This window comes from Micrasema longulum, unplaced genomic scaffold, assembly GCF_059751315.1.
Source record: "Micrasema longulum isolate JH-2025_06_02 unplaced genomic scaffold, ASM5975131v1 h1tg001317l, whole genome shotgun sequence".
Classification (NCBI taxonomy): Eukaryota; Metazoa; Arthropoda; class Insecta; order Trichoptera; family Brachycentridae; genus Micrasema; species Micrasema longulum.
In genome coordinates, this window is record NW_028278504.1 from 34,405 (window position 1) to 47,955 (window position 13,551).

At 35.1% G+C, this 13,551-nt stretch overlaps 2 protein-coding genes and 1 long non-coding RNA gene across 5 annotated transcripts in view; 2 read left to right on the forward strand and 1 right to left on the reverse strand.

Moving 5' to 3' along the window:
- LOC148275907 (uncharacterized) lies at positions 1 to 7,631 on the forward strand. 2 transcript variants are annotated; one of them, XM_088235040.1, is made up of 6 exons: positions 1 to 345; positions 434 to 791; positions 1,905 to 2,102; positions 3,704 to 3,820; positions 5,044 to 5,182; positions 5,986 to 7,631. In XM_088235040.1, exons 1-6 carry the CDS (start codon positions 299 to 301, stop codon positions 6,126 to 6,128), a joined length of 1,002 nt encoding a protein of 333 aa, XP_088091166.1. In that variant the 5' UTR covers positions 1 to 298; the 3' UTR covers positions 6,129 to 7,631. The 2 variants fall into 2 exon arrangements, with proteins under 2 accessions (XP_088091166.1, XP_088091167.1); XM_088235041.1 differs by having other exon boundaries at positions 185 to 345; positions 415 to 791.
- LOC148275908 (pancreatic lipase-related protein 2-like) overlaps positions 6,956 to 13,551 on the reverse strand; it is a 22,133-nt gene continuing 15,537 nt past the window's right edge. Inside the window, exons 4-8 of one of the 2 annotated variants that reach the window (XM_088235038.1) lie at positions 13,101 to 13,346; positions 11,140 to 11,322; positions 10,167 to 10,329; positions 9,180 to 9,414; positions 6,956 to 7,736 (exon numbers count right to left, since the gene is read on the reverse strand). In XM_088235038.1, coding sequence (XP_088091164.1) covers positions 9,219 to 9,414; positions 10,167 to 10,329; positions 11,140 to 11,322; positions 13,101 to 13,346 — 788 coding nt within the window. In that variant the 3' untranslated portion in view covers positions 6,956 to 7,736; positions 9,180 to 9,218. The remainder of the gene's footprint in view (positions 7,737 to 9,179; positions 9,415 to 10,166; positions 10,330 to 11,139; positions 11,323 to 13,100; positions 13,347 to 13,551) is intronic. The other variant, XM_088235039.1, reaches the window with a different exon arrangement.
- On the forward strand, positions 10,503 to 13,460 carry LOC148275909 (uncharacterized). The gene is made up of 2 exons (XR_015823917.1): positions 10,503 to 12,195; positions 12,441 to 13,460. It is a non-coding gene; the product is annotated as an uncharacterized LOC148275909 (long non-coding RNA).

Below are 13,551 nucleotides of genomic sequence, written 5' to 3' on the forward strand. Positions count from 1 at the left end.
GAAGTAGAATGGTGACCATAGAGCCATACACAGTAATTTCACTCACTGGCCGCTTCATTTCAAAAAGATTTATAATGTATGAACTTTGCTTACAATGAAGACTATTTTAGTCTGTAGTAAAAAGTAAAATCGAAAAAACCATAAACTAGATCCAAATTTACCCCCAGTAAACGTCGCTAAACGTAATTGAGGTTAAGAGCAATCTGTGTTGTCAATAATTTATAAACTGTGTTTGTTTATCGGATAACACGCTTAGGATATCGTTTTTCATAAGAGAATTTCTTTATAATTCACCAAAATGGAGGAAGACCTAAAGTTCCAACAGATGCAGGATGAAATGTCGAGGTAAACTGAAATAGATATATTTATTTATAATGCATTATTATGTTGACTTTTTTACTGATGGATGTTCAGGATTCTAATGGCTTTGCAGGTTCGAGGCGGAAATATCTGGGGAGCGCCTTTTGCAGGCTCCGCCAAGGCCCGTGATAGGAGCGAACACGTACAGCAACGTACAGCACAGACTGGAGCAACGTCCCTTGCTGCCGCCGCCGCCGCCTCCTCCCATGATGAACTACGACATGATGCGCGCTCCCAGCGGCATGATGTTCGGCAATCTACCACCGCCGCCGCCGCCCCCCACTATTCTGGTGCCACCTCAAGTCAGGGTTCGCATGGCCCCCCAGCCTCCCGGGTACCAGGGGCCATTTATGATGCCCCCTCCCAAGCAACAACCCGCTGTATTGAGTAGTGCTCCTCAATTGTATAAAAATAAACCCGAGAAGGTCAAAGTGAGTCTAAGCATGTTTATAAAAATTAACTCATGAATGTGAATCAAAATAGTTATATTTATTAAAAACAAATGATGCCTACTTAAATCTACAAATTCGGAATAACAAGTGACCAGTTTCATTGATTTTGTGACATCTTCAACACTGATATCTTTATTATATTATATAATAGTATTTGAATTGTTTTTGTCCGAAATACCTTTTTACGAGGCGTTATTATAATGTTATTTTGAAGATGTCACAAAAGCGATGAAACAAATCACTGGTTCATCTAAATTTGTGGATTTAAGTTCACTCATCTTTTATTTCTATAATAAGGTTATGTGAAACATGGAACTGACAGCGGAAAGATGAAAGTAGGGTGAACGCGGTCGAAATGCGATCTTTTAGACAAATATGTGGGAAATCAATGTATGATGGGGTTACGAATTATGAAATCAGTTGAGAGTGTAAATCTGAGTCCGGTACAATTGATTAAGACTGGATCTCTGAGATGGTTTGGTCATGTAGGACGAATGGATGATGAAAGAATGGTAAAACAGGTATATATGGTGAGAATGAATGGTAACGTAGGACGAGGCCGACCAAGAAAGATGTGGCATGATCAGATAAACCAAAATCTTAATTGCAGAATGGAAGGCCATGTATGACAAGAGAGACGTGTGTGGAGGTTTATCCTCTCTGCCTACCCCCTACTAATTAATTTTAATCTATTCTTGATCGCATCAGTAAATTATTAGCCATTTATATTTCAATTATTGATATTAGAGTGAATTTAGCCTTTCATACTAACTATTTTCTAGAGCAAGTATTTAAAACTGTTGATATATTTTTTTTAAAGAAATATTTGCACTTCGGTTTGCTCAAATATATTCAATTTTGAGGCCATTTTCTTCTAGACTTAATAGTGTTAGAAAATGGAAAGCAAGTTGTTTTAAAGTAGAATTTTAATCTAGGGCCCCCTGATCCGGAGTCCGCATCTACCACGGGACCACAACTTGTCTCAAGTATATTTCATCTTAATTATAATATACAAAAAACATTTTCACTAATTTAGTGTAGAATCTTTCTCTTTCCAGTACCAACTTTACGATAATGCTCTTTATCTTCCAGACAAAGAAAACTCCAAAAACAATAGATAGGATCAAAGAACCGAAGGAGGCAGAACCTATCCTGGCACCCCTTCCCCTCCCCTCGCCGGCCCCCACCCCGGCTCCGCCTCCTCAGCCCCCTGTAATGCCGGAGACCTCGCAGCATCACAATAATACCAACCAACACAAGCCTGGCAAGAAGGAGAAGAAAAATCGAAAAGTGAGATTGTGTTTCACCCCTTTAAACAAATTTGTATTGTCCGCACAACAGTACGAGATAATGCAGTATAACCTTATTAATTATATCATATTTTAATAACCATTCAGATGCATATTGAGTTTTTCTACAACCCATATAATAGTTAAGACGCTTGCCACGCTCATGTGGGGGTTTCCAGTTTGATTCTCGATGAGATCACAATAATGTAATTTTTTTAAGCCAGGGAGTTCCGTGCTGAAATTCATCACTGTAATTGGGCCTCTCGGTCTCTTGTGGTGTAAAAACAATAAAATAACTATTTGCACTGCATGATCAATAAACTGATATCTCAACAGAGATGGGAGAACCTTTTGAGAAATAAATATGGATATCTGGGCATTTTCAGGTCTTATTAATTTATTTATTCGTTTTTTTCACATAATAAACAATGATTAATAATAAAAATAATGTGACCTCACTGGGGTTACCCGTGCCGAGGACACTTATCAATTTACTTTTATTTAAAAATATTTTTACATGTGAGAATATACAAAGGAAACTCAATATACAGAGATAATTAACAAAATGTTCAGACAGTTTTACACCCCACTTTTATGATCTGTTTTGGCTGATTTAAATGATCTCTTACACATTGTGTAACATAGGCCATTTCGTCTATGATTGAATATCCATGTTACTTAAATTCTTGTAACTTTTGAAAAATCTGTCAGTCTTGATGACATCCCTTGAGATTCAATCCAGTAATTCTCTCTAATGATTTAGACATGCTCAAAATTTTATTCCTACTTCAACTTATTTTTATGTGTCCTCACTGGGTTATGGGTATCCGGTTCCTAGGATAGTTTGCGTGAGTTTGCACAGGATTCTCCTATGATGCTGAACTCTAGCTATCTAGTTTCTTATACGATCACATAATGTCTTTCCAGCAATAGCGCGCAGAGTTCTCATTTCTGATGTGCGTAGCATACTTTTGGTATTGACAGTGTCCGCCTTGGCTTCAATGCTATGTGTGAGGATAGGTCGCACACAGGACGAGGTATAAATGCGTACCTTGCTATCGTTTTCATATCTTTATTCCTCCATATGACAGCTTTAGCCGATAAGGTACAGAAATCAATTTTAAATAGAAAATTGGTTGAGTATATTTTTACAACATATTAATACAATAGGAAAGCATTAAATCAAATTATGGAAACATAACTATAAATATAATTAATACGTTGACGATGCTCTTTTTTCATAGGATCCACTCATATGGACACATGTCATAACTATAGTTTTTTTTTAATATTTCGCTTTCGATTTGACTGTAGCTGATACATATTGGGACAATTTAGTTTTTTTTTATAGGGACACAATATCTCCTGCTTCCATATAATGACGTCAGTTTCATGAACACCGTAAAGCCATCTTTTCACTACTAATATCTTTTGGACTGATGGTCTTAGCTCTCATTTCCTAAATAAGAAACATGATTTTGACGGCTATTATAGGCATAACCGCAAACAAATATATTTTTTTTTTTTTACATAACTGTCTTCATTGTTTTCTTTGTATATACACAGTTGAAAATAATAAATTAATAGTGATTTATAATTTAGATAATCAGAACGGCTGGCGGCCAAGTTTGGGAAGACCTTTCCTTGATGGAATGGGGTGAAGAAGACTTCCGTCTTTTCTGTGGAGATCTTGGAAATGATGTTACCGATGAATTACTTGTAAGTGAAGACATTTTAATCTGACCCTTTGGTAGATATTAAATCCCTTCAAATTATAAATTAGAACGCTCAAATTAATAGTTGATAAAAATAATGTAAAGAATTGAGAAATTATTATTTGAAATGTCCAACATTTTATCAGTAAATGGTCTGTTTTTATATGGAGTGATTCGGTGGATGAAGAATACAGTTCTGTGTGTGAAATAGTTCCGGAATCCCAGATGAGTGTCTATTACGCGAGTGTATAATGCGTCTGGTATCTGGTATTTACAAAGCCACTTTGGGTAGATAATGCGTCGTGTATTTATAAATATGCTCGCTGGACTGGCACCCGAAGCGTAAGACCGATCACCATACCTCCATGTAACTCAAGATGTACACTGTTTTTGGTTTACCAATGCAGTGCCCTATGCACCATCGCGTGCAGATAGGTATGATTATGAATTCTAGAGTATGTTTTCAAAAAGAGATTCCAAGATTAGGATGCAAAATGTTTATATAATGACAATTTGAAATGCTAAATTAATAGTTTCGTATTTTAGCCAATGATCCTTACCAGTTGCTATCTCTAGAATCTTTATATTTCTTCCTAAGAAGATAATTGGTATTGGTAATATAGTTCCATTGAAAAGGGCCGCAAGAGGGCACAGATTAAATCAAATAGTAAATAGATTAAGCTTTTGATTATTTGCCTCTTATTTTTATTTTTTTATTTATTGACACTTTATATACATATACAATAAATATACATATAAGGGCGGGCATATTGCCTTAAGGCAATTTCTTCCTACCTACCCAAACCGTTCAGTTTGAGAAAATTATAAATACATGGACATATTGAATCTTACAATTTTACACAAAAATTAAAAGCAAAGATTAACAAAAATAAATATATGTATAAAAAAAAAATAACACTTTACTATGAAGAGAGGAGAGGGGATGGGAAGGAAAGAAGAGGATAAAGGAACAATTTAAATATTTAGATAGTGACATTTCAATCTCGACTTAAATGTAAATAAAGAAGGGGCGTCTCTAACATGAGTGGGTAGATTATTCCACAATCGAGCGGCTACTACTGTGAAAGAGGAGGCAAAAAAATTAGAGCGATGACAGGGTATTAGGGCCTCTTATTATGTAACATGTATAAATATACCATTTTGTATATCTTTAAGAAACGTAACACGGTATTTTCTATTTTGGACTGAATAATGATTTGATTTCAGATAAGGACCTTCAGTAAATATAGTTCCTTTTCTAAAGCCAAAGTTGTACGAGATAAAAGAACCAATAAAAGTAAAGGATTTGGATTCATTAGTTTTAAGGAACCCGCTGATTTCATCAAGGCTATGAAGGAAATGAATGGTGAGTTGGGTGTTTATTTTTCTCTTTTTTGGATTTCAAACCTTTAATTCCAGACCTCAAACACAGAGAAAACGCAATTAGCTGAAAAAAAATTATCGACTGAAAATTCTATTCTGTTTATTTTTTTGAATGGCAAAAATAATTATTGCTACTTAATTTTAAACTACAATATAAATATTATTCATTAAAATTATATATTTTTATTACTCAAGAACATTTGGATTACTGACAACCAAACTCTGAAAATATTTTGCAACTTGTTGATAAAAATTGTTTTCTTTTTTTTAACTCCAATTATGTACTATAAGAATACATATAATTTCACTATATGTTGTCAATTACCATTACCACTACGACAATCTTCGAGTAATAACGCTCTACCATTTATAGAACAGCCCATACAGACAAAAACCATTCAAGGATTATCAATTCCGAAGTTATCTACAGTTGGCTGCTAAACAATTGGCTGTGTAGGTACTCAGGGCCTGTATCCTAATGAGAAGTTAAAATGTATCTTTAATTTAGTCTATAAAGTAAAATTAAGTTTTCTGCATGAAAAATATAATAAGCTTACAATTTTTTTTCTAAACATGTTTAATTACAGGAACCAAAAATTTGCAACGCTTTTGTTCTATGCAATAGAGTGAAATGGCATCTCTATAAACAGGTCACGCATTATTACTCTGAGACTGCAATACATTTTTATTTTTGCCAATTTGTCACTGGCAGTTGAGGATATTTATAGGGAAGAGTTGTGTGAGTGTGTTGTGAGCTCTAATATTTTTTTAACTTTTCTATTTCAGGGCGTTATGTAGGTAGCCGACCGATCAAACTCAGAAAAAGTTCTTGGAAAAACCGCTCTCTCGATGTCGTTAGAAAAAAAGAAAAAGAAAAGGCGGCTCTCATTTCTCTTCTGACGAGTGCTCCGAGTAAACCATTACACTAAAAATAATCTTAGTGATTTTATAATTTGTACATATTTATTCATTTAAGAGCCAATCTAAAATTAATTACATATTATTACAAAATTATTATATTTGTTCATTATTAGTGCATGTTTTACTTCTTCTTCTTCTGTTAGTGCCGTGTCAGGTATCCCCAACGTTGGCAATCACTCTGGCAAAAGTCTCTCTTTCCTGTGCTGGCCGGAAAATCTGCTGCACAGTCCTGAAGCCAGTCCATTCTCGTATATTTCGCAGCCAGGATATCTGTCTTCTTCCAGCCCCTCGGTGACCCTCAATTTTGCCCTTCAAAATGAAATGAAGCAAGTGGTACTCTTCTCCACGCATAATATGCCCCAGATACGAAATTTTACGATCTTTTATGGTAACTTAAGACTTCTGAGTTCGTTATCAGGTCTGTCCAAGATATCTTAAACATTCTACGATGCAACCACATCTCAAAAGCCTCCAGCCTGTTCATAGTGTTCACCTTTAGAGTCCAAGCCATACAACAATACAGACCACACGTAACATTTTATTAATCATTGCCTTATTTTCAAGTTTAGATTAGCATTACAGAAGAGGAATTTCATTTTATTATAAGCAGCTCTTGCTGCCTTAATTCTGCATTTAATTTCTATATCTGGGTCATGTTTTACGATCTTTGTCAATCACTTAATTTGTATTTACATACATATACAAATGTCAAAAAAGCCACCCAATTTTTTTTTGTGGCAAGAATAAATTTTAAATTAATCACCAATTGTAACTTACGAAGGAAAATTTTGTATTTAAAGTTTATAAGTATGTAAGATAAAGAAAAAATCAAACATATTAAGAAACGTTTATTTCATTTCAATTTTCCCTACCGGTATTTCAAACATAGCATTCATAGAATTAAGAATAGTCCAGAAAGCGCATACGCACATCAAACAGAAGGCGACTAAACTACTCATAAATGAGTAGGTTTACGTTTTGACCCATTAGTTTCTTTGTAGACGTCGCTCAGTACGCAACTCCTGATTTGAATTCAACTATGCCATGTTGTGTCCTTTTAATGTGTAGAAATACTGCTAGGATCTTAAAGAAACAGGATGGTATTACATTTCATGTGTAATTAGCAAACGAATGCTTAAATAGCAAATGCAATACTTAAAAATTGAATTATTTTTCCATCTGTCAGATTGTCGAAGAAACAAAATGGAAATTTCGTTACGTGTTGCCAGGGTAGTAATTTTTTTTACCCTACTTTGCTTTTTTTTGTGCTGCAATTCATCACTAAAATTGGACCGTAGAGGTCTGAACTATGAATATAAGAGCCTGTTGTGGTTAAAAAAGAAACAAATTAAAAGTGTAATTTTTTTCTTAAATAAAATAAACTAAATTTTCAAAAGTTTGCACAATGCTATTGGCAATATTTTTTACTAATTTAAATGCCGTAAAAAACTGGTAGCTATTGTAAATTTTTCGGTATTCACATAAAAATATGTATCTCAAAAAATAGAAAATATAAATAATTATAACAATAACTTGTATTCCTCCGTTTCTGTAGGTCAGTAGTTAGTGTGTAAGATCTAGGTGGTATTGGCGTGTCTGTGTCCATTTGTCAAAACCTGTATGTAGGTAAAAAATAAAAAGTAAAATTAAAACCATTAAATTCAGTTTACTATTGTTTTATTTAGATTCATAGTTTCTGTTGATAAAATTATACGATAATGAAAATGTTCAGTATTTTTTAAATGTTTGTTTTGATCTGTAAAACGAAGTAAGCCAAATGAATATTTTTAAATACATATATTTGTCTTATTTTGAACGCATGACAAAGTTTTTGAGTTTTTAAAATTCACACTGGGTTTTGTATGAAGAATAGTGATTGAGATTGGTGCGTTCAATTAATGTGTCATTTGGCGGGTTTATAACTTAGCTAAAACAACGACACTATAACTAAAACGTAAGTTTGTAATTTTACAGATTTTTTTAGAACATTATAAAAACTTACGGTATCGTTTTATTTAAAGAATTTTTTTTTTATGATTTACACAAATACATAATTTTTAACTAGTAGTTGTAAATAAATTTATGAAAAAAAATGGGAGGCAGAGCAAGATTCGAACCTCGGACTTGATTGGTGAGTCTGCAACACAACAATGTTATGTGTTCTAAAAATATCTATGAAAACATTTCTCAAATCAGATTTTTTATAAGAAACACTAAAAATTCTCATCTGAAATTCTTTTGAAGAATCAACCTTTTTCTCACTAAGCATGCAAAAATTACACATGATCTGAACGAGGAGACCAAACGACCAGCGCCTGCTTGTATATATGTAATGTCACGAGAGTAAAAAGTTGGATGTGTTTATGATCAGCAATCATTTATAAATGTTATCGTGTACATATTTTTTGCTCATTTGTGTATTTTATTTATTTTTGTTAGCTCGCCGAATGCTAATACATAGCGTGAAATCGACCGTTATAATATTAATGATTTTGTTTTTAGTATTAAACAATCTGAAAATTTTAAATCAAGTATCTGTTATTTTCAAAATTATAAAAAATATAGAGTAATCAGTAAATAGCACTTATAATACTCGGGTAATCAAATTAAAATTGATCTATGGGGGTTTAACTCCCCCTCTTCAATTTGTCTATCAATTTCTATTGATTACATAACCTTTTATTTGACCAACAAATAATTAATATATTTAAAGCATTAACTTTATAGTCAAGCATTTTAATAAATGTTAAATATTTGTAAATAACCACCCATCAACTTTTCTGGATCTACCAGTTTTGAGACATATCTGTCTCTTAATCAGGACACTAATTATACTAACATTCAAATCTTACTATATCCGTAGATATAGAAAAGTTGGTAAATGGTTATTACATTTACAAATATTTTCTGACATATATTGAAAAATTGATAAGTTGGATTGAGTCAAATGTAAAAATTTAATACCCATTTTTTACGCATTGATCACAATAATTTAAGGAAAAGTAATCTTGAACGATAGTACTTAATATTAGGGTCAATATAATGTTTTCACCACATACGTAAATAATATTCAATCCTGTCAATAATCTTTTCGTTTCTCAATGCTTTCCAAATGGCCTCCTTTTCCTAAGCCTAGGAATCCTATTTGGGTGCGGACTAAGATTGTGTGTCCTATTTTTGATGGATCCGGCGTGGACTGTAGCTGTGAGGCAGCACCTGTCGTCGCCTACTTCATTCTCATCGGATGGGCAAAATGGGGGATTGTCATTATGCACACAATATGTTCCAAAAGCCCTACAATAAAATAATAAAGTTATTTGCGTAAATTACTTGATAAAACTAACTTTGATCAAATGTAACAAACTTCTTGGTTTGGTTTTACCTGTTACTGGAGAAAATAATTTTGAAGATGCTTACATAGGCAAAAGCGCTCGTTTATTGCTTTTGACAGTACTATTATCTTTCTTAGTAAAACTTAATTATCTAATTTAAGTTAATTAGGAATTTTCTGTAATTAATTATCATCACCATATCTCTATTTGAACCTCATAGTTCATAGAACACTGCATTGGAACACCGAATGCAGCGTACCTCAATCATCTGTTAACTAAAGGTATGATGATCAGTCTGCGCTTCAAGTACTAAACAGATAAATATTATAGTGTTAAACCACCTTTAAAACAAATATTTGACATCGACCTTGCCAGGAAACGAACCCGGGACCTCAAGCATAGAAGGTGAATGCGCTAACCACAACACTATAAGGTCGAATGTTTCCTTTTCCTTTTTTGAAACGTGCCAATCGCTACGCCACGAAGCGGACAATACATATTTTTTTAAATTTGTATAAATCATTTTAATAAAGAGTTATACCGGTTGATTGACATTGACATTGACCAGTTTCGAGATTTCTACCTCATTATCAGAATTTATACTGATATCCTTGTAGCAACCTCGAAACTAGTCGAGGATAATTCTTAATTAAGGTGGTTTATACAAAGTTGTGAAAAGAAAAAAGTGTAGAATAAAAGTTCGTTTGTCCTTACATATGGGGTGCTGCTTGGCCAATAGGAAGGGGGGCTCCCGGTAGGGCAGCCTGGGGCACAGCTCCCATGGGACACCTCCTGGCACACGGTTCTGCCAACTGCGGAGTAAATAGACTCTCCGCTTGGTAGCATATAGACCAAATGTGGCTGCATAGAGGCTCATCTAGTAAATAAACAGAAGATCATTTTATTTCAACCAAGAGAGAAGTGACAAAAAAAACATAGGACATTGTCACAAGAAAAAACAACTACCAGCTCCAGTTTTTTTTTTTCTTAAGATATTATAACAAATGCAGAATATATAGTTCAAAATTATAAGCTTTTTAATCAATGTAATTTATTTTTTTTTACCTTGATGCTTAACCCTTTAGGTGCCACAAGCGAGATATCTTGCGCATGTACGGTGTAACATGAACAATGTTTTACCGCTAATTTAACACACTACCTAAAATGAAAAGCAAGACCATTCCATTTTTGATTTCGAATGATGTCCTCTTTAAAAAAATATATGGTATATTTCTTTCCCAAAATCTGTTCAATTTGTTTGCACTTAAACAGCTAAATTACTTTACTTTCAATTTTTCAAGATATTTAATTGATTATACAGTAGGGCCTCTCTAATTTGGACCCCCACTTATCCGGTGATCGCGATAATTCGAAAGAATGAAGCGGGAAATCGAGCAAGCAACAATGTACGGAGACCATGAGCAAGATGACGATGAAAGCGTTGAAGTCGTCGCTTCCAAAAAAGTTTCACCTTCAGAACCGGTGGGAGCAGTAATTACTGCTTTGAAATGGGCTAAGGATGAATTTGAAAGCTACGATGTTATGTTTCTTCGTCGACTAATCTTATTTAGTATTTAGTTCTAAATAACTCCCGAGGGAGGAAATCCAGCCTGCCTGCAAACATTTGAACATACTCAAAACATTATTGAAGCAAATTTTCGACTGCCAAATTCATTCGATGTCTTACTGGGAGTTTTACTGCAGTAAGGTTGCGAGCGTCCTCCGTTGATACAGACATCCATGTGTCCCAGACGACCTCCTTCGCCATAATGTCCAGCATTAGTGTGGAGCACCTGCACGTGCTGAGCATCTCCCGCGTCGAGGCGCAAGGCGGCGGAGTTTCGCACCAGAGGACGGGCAGGATCCAGACCTGAAAGAAGGTTTAATTCATAAGCCAAAATATCGGCATAAAAAAGTGTGAATTATCTAAACGCCCCAAAATAGGCCAAGAGACATGATTTATCTTAGTAATCAACTAAGTAGGTACTGCACAGAATAACCAAGCCTGAGAAAAATTACATTTTACCTAAAGAAGCACACGGAAGCAAGTTTGAAAAGCCAAACGACAATGAGGGCCAAAAGAATTCGCTTTTCGTTACCTATTGCAAACATGCAATACCTATCTTTTATACTGGAGGACATAAAAATTAAACATTTTTATGATATATAGCCTTAAAATCGTCATCATTTCCCTATCCGTGATGCATAGAGCAAGGCATTGGGACTCTAATTACAGCGTATTTAGATCATTTTGCTGCATAGAAGGTAAGGTGAACAGTCTCGCTTCAGCTGTGCGATTCTTAACGCTCTCTAGGGGGTAGTAAAAGCGTTGATAGCATGTAATTAGTACGTAAATTACACGCTAGCAATACTTTCTCTACCCGATAGAGAGCCATAATAATCGCACTGTCTAGGAACAATGAACTATTGCATTGAAGAACTATTTTTAAAACCAGTATTTAACGTCCGCCCTGCCAGGAATAGAACTCAGAACCTTGAAAACGGTGGCCGAACGCGCCAACCACTACACCACTAAGTGGAAATAATATCTCCATTCTGTTTTCTTTTCAGGATTTTTCGCCTTAGAGAAGCCATTGAGTTGAAAATACTCGTCCAGGGCTCTTGGCTGCGCTTATGAACGACTATCTTCATCGGTATATACTGAGACGGTATAAACTAATATAGATATTATGTATGTTCGAAAGAATGTATATTTGTATGAAAATTCAAAGTATCTTCGTCGGTAAAGCTAGGGTTTCCTAGGACAGCGGTGCCCGTATTTTAACGGCCGTAGTGAACGGTGATGCAGTGGACAGCCGTCGTAACGGTGACTAGAGTGTGGTTTTCTAGGAAAACGGTGTTATCAACACCATTTAACACCGTTTTCCTAAGAAACCACTCTCTAGTCGACGTTACGACGGCTGTCCACTGCATCACCGTTCACTACGGCCGTTAAAATACGGGCACCGCTGTCCTAGGAAACCCTAGCTTAACAGGTAATATAACATATTTAGAATAACAAATTGTGAACATATTCTTTTTTCCATGCAGAAAACTTAATTTTACTTTGTAGATAAAATTGAAGATAAATTTTAACTTCTCATCATAATTGAGGCCTAGGTCTTATTTTACAAAAAGAACTGTAGCCTTCGTAAATACTCGGATTTTTTTGTATTGTAGATTTTCCATTTCATTTTTTAACTGGTTAAGTGCCATGAGCGCGTCAACGCGCTCTCCGTTTTCATGTTCGGAGGGTCGGCCATACAAAAATAACTCGCGATGACGCGTGCCTTTGTTCGCCTTTTTGCGCGTCGAGGTCAAGTATTCCGAACGATTTTAGATTTGGTAGACTCGGAGACATCTGTTAGAAGCTCGATTTCTTAAAATTGTCTAAAATATCGCGGCCTGCTGGGAACTGCCGTAGCAATACCTAGCGGCACAGAAAATGTTTTTAAAAATATCTATGAAATCGGTTTAATTAGGAATAGATGCGGTGAATTTGTGTCTTTTCATCTTATTTTAAAAATATTAACGATTTGAATTTCAAATGGTTCATCTTTTCTTGCCGATTCTCATTTTTATCAAAAATAGCAGTGTCGGCCTTTCTCTGTATGACGACAGCATTCTGCTTGCATTGTTTTTACTCACCTATGATTCTGGTGATCCGGAATGGCAGGTAGTTGGCCATGATACCGCAGATGTGGGCGCCCAGAGAGTGTCCCACACAGGACATGGTCTCTACGGGCAGACCCTGGACCAGAAGGCGTCCCAACATGGCCGCTGTGCAGCGCGCTACACTGCGCAGGTTGTGCACCGCGGCCACATAACAAGGGGGCTGGCACAGCGCGCCCCAATCCACCATTACCACGTTGAACTTGCCTGTTCGTAGATAAGCTGCAAAAAATACAGAATTAATTACCTTGGAAGATAATTACTATTTGTAACACAACTGCATTCAAAAGGAATACAAGAGCACCTCTTTTTGTTTGCCCAACGTTTTGCTTATTATGCAAATGGTTGGTTCTCGTACATAAAAAAAAGAAAGTAACAACATATTAACATACACGAGCAAATTCAAGGATATTTTATATACCTACAG

Bases quoted from the DNA above. Each gene is read 5' to 3' on its own strand.
- LOC148275907 (XM_088235040.1), top strand. From the start codon at position 299: ATGGAGGAAGACCTAAAGTTCCAACAGATGCAGGATGAAATGTCGAG. The intron at 346-433 runs GTAAACTGAAAT...ATGGCTTTGCAG, and splicing joins ATGCAGGATGAAATGTCGAG to GTTCGAGGCGGAAATATCTG. The intron at 2,103-3,703 runs GTGAGATTGTGT...TTTATAATTTAG, and splicing joins AGGAGAAGAAAAATCGAAAA to ATAATCAGAACGGCTGGCGG.